Here is a 16,358-nt window from a genome sequence, read left to right as displayed (position 1 = left end):
TGTGACGCCACTGTCAGGCAATTATGTATCTGAACTCCCAGATCCCTTTGTTCCTCTGCACTCCTCAGTGCCCTACCATTTACTGTGTATGTCCTACCTTGATTTGTCCTTCCAAAATGTAACACCTCACACTTATCTGCATTAAATTCCATCTGCCATTTTCTGGCCCATTCTTCCAGTTGGTCCAGATCCCTCTGCAAGCTTTGAAAGCCTTCCTCACTGTCCACTACGCCTCCAACCTTATCATCATCAGCAAACTTGCTGATCCAATTTACCACATTATCATCTAGATCATTGATATAGACAACAAACAACAATGGCCCCAGCACAGATCCCTGAGGCACACCACTAGTCACAGGCCGCCAGTCTGAGAAACAATCATCCACTACCACTCTGTCTTCCCCACACAGCCAATTTCAAGTCCAGTTTACAACATCTACATAGATACCTAGTGTCTAAACCTTCTGAACTAACCTCCCATGTGGGACCTTGTCAAAGGCCTTACTAAAGTCCATGTGGACAATATCCACAGCCTTTGCTTCATCTACTTTCTTGGTAACCTCCTCGAAAAACTCTACAAGGTTCGTTAAACATGATTTACCACGCACAAAGCCATGCTGACTATCCTTAATCAGCCCTTGGCTGTCCAAATACTTGTATATCCAATCTCTCAGAACACCTTCCAATAATTTACCTACTACTGGTGTCAGGCTCACCAGCCTGTAATTACCTGGTTTACTTTTAGAGCCTTTTTTAAATAACAAAACATGAGCTACCCTCCAGTCCTCTGGCGCCGCACCTGTGGCTAAGGACATTTTAAATATTTCATAGAATCATAGAACGGTACAGCACAATGTTGTGCCGACCTTTAAACTTTGCTAACACTATCTAACCCCTTCCTCCCACATATCCCTCTATTTTATATTCCTCCATATGCCTAACTAGCAATCACTGGAATTTGACCAGTGTATCTGCCTCCACCACCACCCCAGGCAGCGCATTCCATGGCCCAATGACTATCTGGGGCAAAACCTCCCTCTGATATCTCCCTTGAACTTCCCACCCATTACCTTAAAGCCATGCCCTCTTGTATTGGGCAATGGTGCCCTGGGAAAGAGGCACTGGCTGTCCACTCTATCTATTCTTCTTAATATTTTGTATACCTCTATCATGTCTCCTCTCATCCTTCTTCTCTCCAAAGAGTAAAGCCCCAGCTCCCTCAGTCTCTCCTCAGAATGCCATACTCTCTAAACCAGGCAGCATCCTGGTAAATCTCCTCTGCACCCTTTCCAGTGCTTTTACATCCTTCCTATAATGAGGCGACTAGAACTGGACACAGTACTACAAGTGTGGTCTAACCAGAGTTTTGTAGGGCAGACCAGAGTTTTGTACTGACACTAGCCTCTTTCAAGGTCCGAGGAAATATCATGTCAGGCCCAGGGGATTTATCTACCTTTATTCGCTGTAAAGCAGCAAGCACCTCCTCCTCTTTAATCTCTATATGTTCCATGACACTACTGCTTGTTTCCCTTCCTTCCACATCCACTATTGTCAGTTTCCTGAGTAAATACTGATGCAAAAAACTGTTTAAGATCTCCCCCATCTCCTGAGGCTCCACACATAGATGACCACTCTGATCTTCAAGGGGACCAATTTTGTCCCTTATTATCCTCTTACTTGTAGAAACCCTTCAGGTTTACCTTCACATTATCTGCCAGAGCAACCTCATGTCTTCTTTTTGCCTTCCTGATTTCCTTCTTTAGTATTTTCTTACATTTTCTATATTCTTCAAGTACCTCATTTGTGCCTAGTTGCCTATACCTTCTATACACCTCTGCCTGTTAACTTTGCCTTGAATCCTGGCAGGAACATACAAACTCTGCACTCTCAAAATTTCGCCTTTGAAGGCCTTCCACTTACTGAGCACATCCTTGCCAGAAAACAACTTATCCCAATCCACTCTTCCCAGATCCTTTCTCATTTCCACAAAATTGGCCTTTCTCCAATTTAGAACCTCAGCTCGAGGACCAGACCTGTCCTTATCCATAATTAACTTGAAACTAATGACATTACGGTTACTAGACCCAAAATGTTCACCTACACATACTTCTGTCACCTGACCTGTCTGGTTCCCTAATAGGAGATCAAGTATTGCATTCCCTCTCGTTGGTACCTCTATATATTGATTTTGAAAACTTTCCTGAACACATTTGACAAACTCCAAGCCATCCAGCCCTTTCACAGTTTGGGAGTCCCAATCAATATGTGGAAAGTTAAAATCCCCTACTATTACAGCTTTCTGTTTCTTACATCAGTCTGCTATCTCTCTACAGATTTGATCCTCCAATTCTCTCTGACTATTGGGCGGTCTATAATACAACCCTATTAGTGTGGTATCACCTTTCCTGTTCCTCAGCTCCACCCATATGGCCTCTGTAGATGAGCCCTCTGGGCTGTCCTCTCTATGCACAACTGTGATATTTTCCCTGACTAGCAATGCCACTCCTCCCCCTTTCATCACGTCTGAAATAATGGAACCCCAGAACATTAAGCTGCCAGTCCTGCCCCTCCTGCAACCAAGTCTCACTAATAGCAATAATGTCATAATCCCACGTGTCAATCCACACCATAAGCTCATCTGCCTTACCTACAATACTCCTTGTATTAAAATAGATGCACCTGAGATCATTTCTATCATGGTCAAACCTTTGATTTGTCTATACATGCAGTCCTCGCATGACCTTTAACCTCCTCCACCTCACTATCTGCTCTAACATTCTGGTTCTCCTCCCCCTGAAAATCTAGTTTAAACCCCACCGGAGCAGCACTAGCACACCTACCCACAAGTACGTTAGTCCCCCTCCAATTCAGGTGCAAACTGTCCCGTCGGAACAGGTCCCACCCTCCCTGGAACAAAGCCCAACTGTCCAGAAAAATGAAGCCCTCCCTCCTGCACCATCTCCTTAGCCACGTATTTAGCTGCATTATCTTCCTATTTCTAGCCTCACTAGGCGTGGCACGGGTAGCAATCCTGAGATTGCAACCTTGGAGGTCCTGTCCTTTAACTTTGCACCTAACTTTCTGTACTCTCTTTGCAGGATCTCCTCCTCCTTCCTATCCACGTCATTGGTCCCTACATGGACCACGACATCTGGCTGCTCACCCTCCCTCCTGAGAATATCGAGAACTCGATCAGAGATATTGCAGACCCTGGCACCAGGGAGGCAACAGACCATCCGGGATTCATGATCTGTCCCCCTAACTATCGAATCCCCTATCACTACAGCTCTGCTCTTTTCCCTCTTTCCTTTCTGGGCTGAGGGTCCAGTCTCGGTGCCAGAGACACAACCACTACAACTTGTCCCTGGTAGGTCATCCCCACCAGCAGTATGCAAAACGGTATACTTATTGTTGATGGGAACGGCCACAGGGTTGCTCTGCTCTTTCTGTCTATACCCCTTCCCTCTCTTGACAGTCACCCAGCTACCTGCCTCATGGCTTCTAGGGGTGATTATCTCCCTAAAACTCCTATCTATTTCTGCCTCTGCCTCACGAATGCTCCGACGTTCCTCCAGCTCCAGCTCCCTAACTCGGTTTGTCAGGAGCTACAGCTGGATGCACCTTTTACAGGTGTAGTCATCAGGGACAAGTGTGCTGTCCCTGACTTCCCACATACTGCATACAGAGCACACAACTGCCCTAACTGCTGCCTTCATTACCTACTCCTACATTAATTAAGTTAATTAAAGGAATTTACCCAGCCTTACCTCTTTGGGAACAAGCTCTTCCTCAGCCTCTGCTTGCCGAAGCCTCTGGAGCCAAAGCCTCAAAACTCTACTCCTACCCTGAGCCACTCACACACTGGCCACTCCTCACTAGCCGCTCCTCTTCAGTTACCCCTCCTTATGTTTGTCCCTGTCAATTATCTCATGTACACACTCCCTCTAATCAACCACAACAACACTCTGTTTAACTCTTCAGTTGCCCTCCACTTAATAAGCTTTTTAAATACTCTGTCCCTACCTGTGAGGGACCTGCTGCTCTAATGGCTCCCAGGCTGATTCTGTAAAAGAAAAGCCCGCGGAAACACACGAGTTTTTTAAATACTCTCACCGTACCTGAGAGGGACCTGCTGCTCCAACGGCTCCCGGGCCGATTCTGTGAACTTTATGGGTCCTGTTTCCACAGATTACACAACTCTAGATCTTTGGTTAGTGGGGAATATTAAAGATTCCCAACACTGTCCCTTCTCTTAAAAGTTTAGTAAAGTTTACAGTTAACATTTAGCTTTGACATTGACTTGTGGTTTTTTTCACATTATTAGTCCATGCTAAATAAGTTGTTTGCTGTTGGCGTTTATAGACTTAAGTAGAGCAAATTACCAGGTAATTACTATCAGCAGGGTCTGAGGTTTTGGTGTAAGTACGGAGGGTTTTGTAACCACCTCCAGTAAGTGGCATTGAGTCCAGTTCCACAGAGTACAAACCTTGGGATCTTGATGAGTGGGGAATCTGATGCAGCAGTGGAGGGGAAGGGGTGCTGTTTTGGTATTTTTTGAATTATTCTAATAAATAGAGGAATGGCAAGGCACCTTCTTATTCTTTGCTGGTATTACGGAAGGTAGGAACCACAGAGGTAGGAAGTGCTGTTAGCTGGAGGAGCTTGAGCTCTGGGCTTCAGCAGCTGACATAACCGTGGTCCATCCCTGACTTGGAGTGTCTTGTGGATGGCACGGACCAGGTAGTGGTCATCTCATCACTCAGGATAGTGCAGACTGGGTGACCACCACACGGAGCAGGCAGGTGTTTCACGAGAACCTAGAGGGTGTCTGCTTCCTAACCAGTATTTTATTCCAGATACTGAGGTTTCCACTGGGAGAGTGAGGTCAGGGACAAGACAAGAGCACCATGGGTAGCTCAGCTGCACAGTGAAGGATATATTAATGATTTGGATGAGAATGTAGTTGTCATAATTAGTAAGTTTGCAGAAGGTACCAAAATTGGTGGAATAGTGGACAGTGAAGAAGGTTGTCTCAGATTACAACAGGATCTAGGTCAACTGGGAAAGTGGGCAAAGGAATGGTTGATGGAATTTAACTCAAACAAATGTACAGAGATGCAGTTTGTGAAGGTAAACTGACATATTTCCACCCATTCCACATAGAGGGTGGATGGCCAAGACTGACTAAATCTCTCTAGCTCATTGATGGATTCCACACAGCTTGCTGTCACATAGCTCTACCTAGAGAAGGCAGTTATCTTTTCACTTCACACTGGATTCACAACACAGGTACAGGCCCTTCAACCAAACTCATCCATGCCGACTATGGTGCTGACCTGAGCTAGTCCTGTTTGCCTGCATTTGGCCCATATCCCTCTAAACCTTTCCAAACCATGTACCTGTCCAAATGCCTTTTAAACATTACCCACCTCTACCGTTTCCTCTAGAAGCTCGTTCCATATACCCATCATCCTCTGTGTGAAAAACTTGCCCTTCAGATTGCCCTTAAATCTTTCCCCTCTCACCATAAATCTATGCCCTTTAGATTTAGACTCCCCTATCCTTGGAAAAAGACTGTGACCATCCACCTTATCTATGCCCCTCATGATTTTATAACCTCTATAAGGTCACCCCTCAGTCTACGATCCAGAGAAAACAGTCCCAGCCTATCCCTATATCTCAAGCCTTCTAGTCCTGACAACATCCTTGTGAATCTTTTCTGCACCCTTTCCAGCTTAATGACATCCTTCCTAGAACTGGGTGACCAGAACTGCACATAATACAGTGCTCCAACTGTAGTCTCACCAACGCCTTGTACAGCTGTAACATGACGTCCCAACTCTTGTACTCAATGCCCTGATGGATGAATGCAAGCATGCCAAAAGCCTTCTTCAACACCCGTCTACCTGTGTCGCCTCTTTCAGGGAACTATGTACTTGTACCCTTAGGTCTTTCTGTTCTACAACGCTCCCCAGAGCTCTGCCATTTACTGTGCAAGTCCTGCCCTGGTTTGTCTCACCAAAATTCCCAAAATGCAACACTTCACAAAATGCAACACTTCCCAAATGTCCAAGTTATGTTCCATCTGCCATTCCTTGGCCCACTTTCCCAGTTGATCCAGATCCTGTTGTAATCTTAGATAACTTTCTTCACTGTCCACTATACCACCAACTTTGGTGTCATCTGCAAACTTACTAACCATGCCAACTACATTCTCATCCAAATCATTAATATATGTGACAAACAACATGGGACTTGTGGCACACTACTGATGACAGGCCTCCAATCTGATAAACAACCCTCCACTACCACCCTCTGACTCTTTCCACCAAGACAATTCTGTATCCAATTGGCTAGCTCACCCTTGATCCCATGTGATATAACCTTCCAGGCCAGCCTACCATGCAGAACCTTGTCAAAGACCTTGTTATAGTCCATATAGATGACTTCTACTGCCCTGTTCTCATGGATCCTCTTGGTCACCTCTTCAAAAAACTATGCTCCCTTTAGGCAGGAACACCCAAACTTGGCACCAATGTAGTGTATGCAGGTTTTGTTATGTTCCTGCTGGTAGAGTAATCACCAGAATGTCCTTTATTAAAAGGTAGTGAACTCCCAATAATGGCCGTGTCTGGCATACTATGTATCACAAACCATACCCATATGGTGCACTCAATTCTGAAAGGTACAATTATACTTGTATACATTACAGTGGCTCATGCCAGTAGTCAGGTTAATGGGCCAATACCAGTCCAAGATGAGGGGTTTTATAATTTTGCGTAAATATATTCAAACTCAGAATATTGTGGTTATAGAGTCAGGCACAGTTCAAGTTCATTGTCATAGGCATATATTTACAGGGTATAAATGCCATGAAAATTAGCCTTTTGCAGCAGTAGCACAGTACATTACAGACATGACAAACATAAGTTATCATAAACTTAAATTAACATAAATTATACATAACTTATACAATAAAATAAGCATAATGATACAAGTGCAAGTTGAGAGAGAGAAAAGAAATATATTCGGAGATAGTATTAGGGTTTTTCAGGTCAGTTCAAGAACCTGATGGCAGTGGGGAAGAAGCTGTTGTTGAACCTTGAAGTGTGGGTCTTCAGGCTCCTGTACCTCCTGCCTGATGGCAGCATCGAGAAGAGGTTATGGCCCAGATGGTGGGTGTCCCTGATGATGGATGTCACCTTCCTGAGACATCACCTCTTGTAGATGGCCTCCTTCAGTGTTGCTGCCTTGCTGATCGATCTCCCAATGTACTGCTGCCCAAAGGCCACCAGGTTGCTCAGCTTCTTACATCGGTTTTGTGCTATTTTAACAGAGTCTGCTCTAATGGGTATAAACATTATCCGACTCCTGATATGTGCAAATCATTCTGTTGGGGACAGAGTCTGTTCGGGAAAGGGGGCCACAGAGTGCTGACTCCTTCAGAGCAACTGCTTGTTATAAATGTTATTGTGTACTACTTAGGGCTCTCAGGAAATGGAACAAATTCTTGCTCTGAGATATCTTTGAAAAGCTAACCCTCTTATTTTGTTTTCATACCTCAGGAGTTCCTATCTTCATATCATCTCCTCATTTTTACAATGGGGATGAGAAGTTAGTGAGTGACATAGTCGGAATGAAACCTAACATGGAAACTCACCAAACGTTCCTCGACTTAGAACCGGTGAGTGGAACAGAAGGACTGTTTGTTGTTGATTATATACAGACACCTTCTAAAAAAACTGCCAGTCAATCCACCTCCCTCAGAGTGAAATATGTAACTATGCCACATCACTCAGGTATAGAGTCACAAAGCCCAGTTCACAGCATAGAATGAGACCATTTGATCCATTATGCCCATGCCAGCTCCAGATTACAACCCTAAACTAAACCAATTCACCTGCCCTCCTTAGAGAAGTGTTTATGCAGACTTTCCCAGGAATAAGCAATGATTTTTGCATCAATCACTTGCCATGATATAACATCATGCTTCTAAAAACCCTCCTCCCATAGCTTCATATGAGAAACAGCCCCTTTGGCCCATCATGTCCATGCTGACCTTTTTGCCCATCTACACTAATCCCATTTGCCCACATTAAGACAGTATCCTGCTATACCTTGCCAATTTAAGTGTATTAATTTAAATGTCTCTTAAATGTAGTGATTGTATCTGATTCCACCATCTCCTCTGGCGGTGATCTGTGTAAAAGAAAACTTAACTTCCCAGATCCCATTTAAAGCTCCTCCTTCTCACCTTAAACCTATGCCCTCTTGTTTTTGGTGCCCCTTCCATGGGAAAATGATTGACAGGCTACACTATCTGTGCCTGTCATGATCTTGTATACTAGAAGTCCCCCCTCAGCCTCATTCACTCCAGGGAAAACAAGCCCAGCCGATTCAATCTCTCCCCATAACTAAAGTTGTCCAGTCAACATCCTGGTGAATCATCTCTGCACTCTCTCCAGCATAACTACATCCCTCCCATAGTGTGGTGACCAGAACTGCACACCAAGTGTGGCCCAAGCAGTGTTCTGTTATATTGCAACATAACATCCCAACTCTTAAATTCTATGCCCTGACCAATGAAGACAAGCATGCCACATGCCTTCTTCACCACCCTATCGACCTGTGTTGCCACTTTCAAAGTCAAATTTGAGCTTATTGTCATTTGCACAAGTACATGTGTGCACAGGTGCAATGAAAAACTTATTTGCAGCAGCACAGGCATATAGCATAATACAAGTAGCCTCACAAGAAAAACAAATTATACACCATTTCTACAAGAAAGAACACAATTAGAACAAAAAAAAAGTCCATTTTAGTACAAAGTGATCATAGTGTTGCTAAACTGTAGCAATTAGTGTTTTGCTGGTTGGTTCAAGAACTGAATGGTTGAAGGGAAGTAGCTGTTCTTGAAGCTGGTGGTGTGGGACTTCAGGTTTCTGTACCTCCTGCCTGATGGTAGCTGCGAGAAGATGGCATGGCCCGGATGGTGGGGATCTTTTATGGATGTTGCCTTCTTGAGGCATCGCCTCCTGTAGATATTATCAATGGTGGGGAGGGATGTGCCCATGAAGCATTGGGCTGAGTCCACTACTCTCTGCAGCTTCAAGTTCCTGGGCGTCAACATCTCAGAGGATCTATCATGGACCCAACACATTGATGCAATCATGAAGAAGGCATGCCAGTGACTCTACTTCATTAGGAGTTTGAAGAGCTTTGGTATGTCACCAAAGGCTCTTACAAACTTCTATATATGTACAGTGGAGAGCATCCTGATGGGTTGCATTACAGCCTGGTATGGAGCTTCCAATGTATGGGATTGCAAGAGGCTGCAGAGGGTGGTAGACTCAGCCAACTCCATCACAGACACAGCCCTCCCCACCATCGAGGACATCTTCAAGAGGCGGTGCCTTAAGAAGGCAGCATCTATCATTAAGGACCCTCACCTTCCAAGACATGCCCTCTTCTCATTATTACCATCAGGGAGGAGGTACAGGAGCCCGAAAACCCACAGTCAACAATTCAGGAACAGCTTCTTCCCTTCTGCCATCAGATTTCTGAATGATCCATGAACACTACCTCACTATTTCTTTTTTTTTGCACTATTTATTTTTGAAATGCATAGATTTTATGTCTTTGCACTATACTGCTGCTGCAAAACAACAAACTTCATGTTATATGTCAGTGATAATAAATCTGATTCTGATGCTGAAGATGTTGGTGTGCTTTCCTTATATTATGGGCCCAGGACAGGTCATCTGATATGTTAATACCCAGGAATTTAAAGCTGCTGACTCTCTCCACTGCTGATCCCCCAATGTAGACTGATGTATGTTCACCCTCCTTCCCCTTCCTGAAGAGAATCAGCTCTTTAGTTTTGCTGACATTGAGCAAGAGGTTGTTGTGGCACCATTCAACCAGGTGTCCTATCTCACTCCAGTAAGCTGGCTCATTGCCACCTGTGATTCATCCAACAATAGTAGTGTTATTGGCGAATTTGAAGATGGCATAGGAACTGTGCTTAGCCACAGTCACCTGTATAGAGAGTGGAGTAGGGAACTAAGAACTTGAATCCCAAGGTCCCTCTATTCATCAACATTCCTTAGTGACCTACCATTTACTGCATATATCCTACCCCATCTGACTTCCCAAACTGCATCACCTCATACTTGATTGGACAAAATTTCAACTGCCAATGTTCCATCCAAGTTTCCATCTGATCCAAATCCTGCCGTCACCACAGAGAAGCTTCCTTGCTATCCACACCACTACCAATTTTCTGTAAAGAAATTTCTCCAACCTCTCTCCTCACTTGCTTAATAATCTTTCTGGGAAAGATTTTAAATTGAAGGGCTCTTGTCAGTAGCTCCCCAACCACTGGAAATAATTTTACTGAAATTTGACATCTTAAAGAAAAACCACATCAAATCTCCCCTTGGCCTTCTCTGCTGCCCCAAAACAGCTTTTAGATGTCAAGTCTCTCTTCATAATTCTAGCTCCCTATTTTGGTATTATCCTGTGCATCTATGTTTTTGCTCTTGGGTATGAACCTGTACATAACACCAAACTGTGCTCTGAAGAGTATTTTGTAAAACCCAAGCAGTATTGCTTTACACTGATACTTGATGCCCTATTAATTAAACCCACATTGCCAACAACCTTTCCGACAGATCTGTTCACTTACACTCAAAACAGACATTGTATTTTTGGACTTCTCTCAAAATTGATCTGCAGTCTCAAAATTGATTCCTTATATTCTCTGCATATTCATGTATTTTTTATCCAATATGCATCAGCTATCTTCCTATCTTTCTACTAACCTCTTTGTGTCATCTTGAAGTGTTTTACTTTAATGTGTGCAAATGAAGACAAGCTGAATGACTAAAGTGAGGCCTAATTTATTTCTGCACACTAGTTGGATTACTTTGTCCTTTGATTATAACCTAGAGATTATCATACTTTGTGTCTTCATTTTCCACAGATCAACAAGTGTTATGTAAAAGTGTTTTATGAACATTCTGGTTATACCTTTACTTTCCACTGGTTGTGTTTTTGTATCACCATTTAATATTTGGATTGGTTACATAAACAGTTATCATGGAGATTTCTTGGAAGCAGGTACAGTAGTGTGCTTCAGTACTTCCTGTGTTGCACAGAGGAATGCAGAAAACCTGCTCTCCCTGCACAGATCAGGCAATCTCTTACCTTCTGCTTGCTGCATCATGTTTCACAGCCTCCAGCTTCTCTTCCCTGGTATTAATGCTGGCCTGGTTGTTCCATTCTTGCCTCTCAATCAGAAGGTCAGGGTTCAAGTTCAAAACCCCCATTTAGCACATCTACCCTAAGCTAAATGAATAGTGTGGTACTGAGGGAGTGTTGTATTGTTCTTGGTCCTATCTCAGATGTGGTGTTAGAGTCTTGGGACCAATTGGATGCCAGGATCTGCAATCTCTCATGTCTCCATTTTGTTCTATTTCCACTCTCCCCTCCTCCATCTGCCTATCACCCCTCCTCACCTGGATTCACCTATCACTTGCCAGATCTTGCTCCACCCCTTCATACTGGCTAACTCTCCTTTATCTTTCAGTCCAGATGAAGGGTCTCGACCCAAAACATCTACTGTCCATTTCCCTCTATTGATGTTGCCTGACTGAGTTACTCCAGCATCTTGTGTGTTGCTAACGAGCCTAAGGCATTCATTGAAAAAGAACCAGAGAGTTCTCCAAGGTGTTCTGGCCATTAATTATCCCTCAGTCAATAAGAATAAAACCGATGGGCTTGTTACTGCTGGCAGAACCTGATGCCTTTCCTACTTTTTACCAGTGACTACATTTTAAAATTGCTATTGACTATTAAGATTTATATTTTCATGGCAGCTTGTGTGCCCTTCTGTGTTTACAATGACTGGGAAGTCATTCTCCTGGCCATCAGTTGCAGATGCTTGCTGCTCTTCCCTGTTGCCCACTTTCTGCTCCTTCTGCCTTCCTGGTGTATTTTCTGAACCATCTTTGGCCACTCCTGCAGCTTCCTGCTTCATCTCCTTCTGACTGCTTGTCCTTGTATCAGCTGCTTCCCCCACCTCCAAAATATTGCATCGCAAAGAGAAATAGTAAGGAATGAAATACATGAAATACCTTAAGCTTCCTGTATCCAACAGATGACTGGTATCCCTGTCAGAGCGGCCAAGAGAATGCAGCTCAACATCCACATCCAGGCTGTGGACTATATAGTGTAAGTTATTGTCTTTACCTTTTGGGATAAATGGGAGCTGGGATTGTTTATTTCAGGATGAACACAATAGGAGCAGTAGGTTGTCACTGGGTCCCTCAAACCTGCCCCACCATTCAATATGATCAAGGCTGATCTGCCCCAGGCTTCAGCTCCTCCTGGGCCAGTTCCCCATAGCCCTCAATCTTTCAAATATTTATCTACCTCCACTTACCTTATAGAAGTTTATAAAATGATGAGGCATAGATAGGGTAGACAGCCAGAATCTTTTCCCCAGGGTAGAAATGTCAAATAGTAGAGGACATGTGTTTAAGGTGTGGGGGTGGGGTGGGGGGGGGGGAGAAGGTGGAGTGAAAAGGGGACCTGCAGGGCAGGTTTCTTTCTTTTCTTTACACAGGGTGGTAGGTACCTGGAATGGGCTGTCAGGGGAGGTGGTGGAAGCAGATACAATAGTGGCATTTAATAGTGTTAGGCACATGAATATGCAGGGAATGGAGGGATATGGATCATGTGCAGGCAGATGAGATTTAGTTTAATTTGGCATCATGTCCAGCACAGACATTGTGGGCTGAAGGGTCTGTTCCTGCGCTGTACTGTTCTGCATTCTAAATACTCCTAATAATAGCTTCCACCAGCTGTCAGTAAAGAATTCCAGAGATTCTTTGCTGGCCACAAGTGAGGTACCAGATGACCAGAGGATGGCAAATGTGGTTCCCCTTTTCAAGAAGGGCAGCAGGGAAATGCCTGGTAATTACAGACCTGCGAGCCTGATATCAGTAGTAGGGAAGGTATTGGAACAAATGTTGAGGGACAGGATTAATGATCTCCTAGAGTCAGAGAGTCATAGAACAATACAGCACAGATACAGGCCCTTCAGCCCAATGAGTCCATGCCAACCATGGTGCCCACCCATCTAGTCCCAATTTCCTGCATCTGGCCCATATCCCTCCAAGCCCTGCCCCTCCACATACCTATCAAGTGCTTCTTAAATGAAGCTATTGGAACAGCCTCAACCACTTCCTCTGGCAGCTCAATCCATATACTCACCACCCTCTGGCTTCTCAAGTCCCTTTTAAATCTTTCCTCCTCTCACCCTAAATCAATGCCCTAGTTCTGGACTCCCCTACCTTAAGGACAAGACTGCTATGATCCACCTTATCCATGATTATAAACTCCTCATTCTCCGACACTCTAAGGAATAAAGACCTAACCTGGCCAACCTCTTGCTATAACTCAGGCTCTCCAGTCCCGGCAACATCTTTAAATATTTTCTGTACTCTTTCCAGTTTAACCACATCTTTCCTATAAGATGGTGACCAAAACTGTACACAGTACTCCAAGTGCAGCCTCACTAACAACTTATCCAACTTCAACATAATGTGCCAACTCCTATACTCAATGCCCTGACTGATAGTTCCCTACCATTCATAGTACAAGTCCTACACTGGTTTGACTTTCCAAAATGCATCACCTCACACTTATCTGTATTGAAATTCATTTGCCACTCCTCAGCCCATTTCCCTAACAGATCAAGATCCCTCTAATCTACAATAACCTTCTTTGCTATCAACAACACTTCCTAATTTCCCATCATCTGCAAATTTACTGATCAAGCCTGAGCATTCACATCCAAATCACTTATACAAGTAATAGAACCATAGAACAATACAGCACAATACAGGCCCTTTGGCCCACAACGTTGTGCTGACCTTTAAACCACGCCTAAGACTAACTAACCCCTTTCTCCCACATATCCCCCTATTTTAAATTCCTCCATATGCTTATCTAACAATCTCTTGAAGTTGGCCAACGTATCAGCCTCCACCACCACCCCAGGCAGCACATTCCATGCACCAACCACTTTGGGTGGAAAACCTCCCTCTGATATCTCCCTTGAACTTCCCACCCATTACCTTAAAGCCATGCCCTCTTCTATTGAGCATTGGTGCCCTGGGAAAGAGGCACTGGCTGTCCACTATTCATTCCTCTTAATATTTTGTATACCTCTATCATGTCTCCCCTCATCCTCCTTCTCTCCAATGAGAGAAGCCCTAGCTCCCTTAGTCTCTTATTATCCATACTCTCCAATCCAGGCAGCATCCTGGTAAATCTCCTCTGCACCCTTTCCAACACTTCCACATCCTTCCCATAATGAGTATTGAATAACAATGAATAACAAGGTTCCCAACACTGACCCCTGCGGCACACCACTAGTCACTGGCCTCCATTCCAAGAAACCACCACCCTCTGCTTTCTACCTCCGAGAAAATTTTGAATCCAGCAGCTGGTCTGGAAGGTTAGGTCGCATGGACTCTCCCTGGAGTCCATGCGACCTAACCTTCCAGACCAGCTGACAATGTGGGACCTTGTTGAAGGCCTTACTAAAGTCCAAATAGACAACATGCACTGCCCTCATCTACCTTTTGGGTTACATCTTCAAAAAACTCTGAAAGGTTCATCAAGTATGGCTTTCCACATACAAAACCACACCGATTCCTCCTAATCAGATTCTGTCTGTCCAAATGCTGGTGATCCCTCAAAATTCCCTCCAATAATTTCCTCACTACTGATGTTAGGCTGACTGGCCTGTAGTTCCCTGGCTTGTCCTTGATACCCTTCTTAAACATTAGCCACTTTCCAGACTTCGGGAACTTCACCAATGGCTAATGAAGTAAATATCTCTGCAAGGGCCTCCACAATTTCTTCTCCAGCCTCCCACAAAGTCTGACGACGCACTCGGTCAGGACATGGGATCTATCCACTTTAATGCACTGTAAGTACCTCCTCCCTGCTAATATGAATGTCCTCCAAAACATATCTATTTGTTTCCCTTATTCTTGAGCAACCATGATTTTTCTCCTCAGTAAACACCTAGGAGAAATATGTTAAAAATCCCACCCATCTCCTGTGGCTCAAGACATAGGCAGTCCTGCTGATCTCTAAGGGGACCTACTCTCTCCCTAGTCACCCTTTTACTCTTAATATAGCTTTAGAACCTCTTGGGATTTTCCTTATCCTTAGCTACCAGGTCCATCTCATGCCCTCCTTTTGCCTTCATTGATCTCCCTCTTAGGAGTATCCTTAATCTTTATAGTCAGAGGGATTCACTCATCCAACCTAAACCAATGCATGCTTCCTTTTTGCTGACAAAAGCCTCAATATCCCTCATCAGCCAAGGTTCCCTAAACTTGCCAGGTTTACCCTTCACCCTAACAGGAACCTGCTGCTCCTGGACTCTTGATATCACACTCTTAAAAGCATCCCACTTGCCATTTGTTCCTTTCCCTACAAACAGATACACCCAGTCGATCTCTGTTAGATCCTGGTATATTCCCCCAAAATTAGCCCGGCTCCAGTTTAGGACCCTAACCTGTGGATTTGTCCTATCCTTTTCCATCACAAACTTAAAATTAATAGAATTATGGTCACTAGAGCCAAAGTGCTTCCCTGACTGCTACTTCAGTTACTTGCCCACAGGGGGTCCAGTATTGCACCCTCCTGAGTAGAGCCCCTGATATATTGACCTCAGGAAACTTTCCTGGACACATTTCACAGATTCCACCCCATCCAGGCCCTTAACACTCTGGGTGCCCAGTCAATAATGAGGAAATTAAAATCTCCCACTAATATGATCCGATTATTCTTAAACTATCAGCAATTTCTCTACACACCTTCTCCTCAATTTCCTGCTGACTATTGTGGCATCTACAATACAGCCACACTACAGTGACCCTCCCCTTCCTGTTCTTAAGTTCTACGCATATGGCCTCACTGGACAATCCCCCAAGAATGTCATCTAAGTACTGCTGTTACATCCTCCTTTATCGAAAAGGCAACACCCCTCCTCCCTTACCTGTACTTCTGTCACACCTGCAGCATCTGCGTCCTGGAATATTCAGCTGCCAGTCCTGCCCTTCTCACAGCCATGTTTCTGTTATGGCTGTAATGTTGCAGTCCTCAGCGCCAATCCACACGGAGTTCGTCCACCTTACCTGTTAAAACTCATGCATTGAAATAAATGCAGTTTAATTCAGTATTCCTTTCCCTCCCTTTACCGTGCCCCTGGCTACTCTGATTATTGAACTTGCTCTCACTGGCTACTGCTTTATCCCATGACTTGCTCGCAC

General features: G+C 44.3%; 1 protein-coding gene across 1 annotated transcript in view; it reads left to right on the top strand.

The window, feature by feature from the left end:
- LOC127569589 (lysosome membrane protein 2-like) overlaps positions 1–16,358 on the top strand; it is a 61,615-nt gene that overhangs the window by 35,689 nt on the left and 9,568 nt on the right. Inside the window, exons 8-9 of the mRNA XM_052014363.1 lie at positions 7,566–7,684; positions 12,161–12,234. Coding sequence (XP_051870323.1) covers positions 7,566–7,684; positions 12,161–12,234 — 193 coding nt within the window. The remainder of the gene's footprint in view (positions 1–7,565; positions 7,685–12,160; positions 12,235–16,358) is intronic.

Source organism: Pristis pectinata, chromosome 4 (genome assembly GCF_009764475.1).
Source record: "Pristis pectinata isolate sPriPec2 chromosome 4, sPriPec2.1.pri, whole genome shotgun sequence".
Lineage (NCBI taxonomy): Eukaryota > Metazoa > Chordata > Chondrichthyes > Rhinopristiformes > Pristidae > Pristis > Pristis pectinata.
Note: the sequence above shows the minus strand (reverse complement) of the source record. Positions and strands in the feature narration are given on the sequence as shown.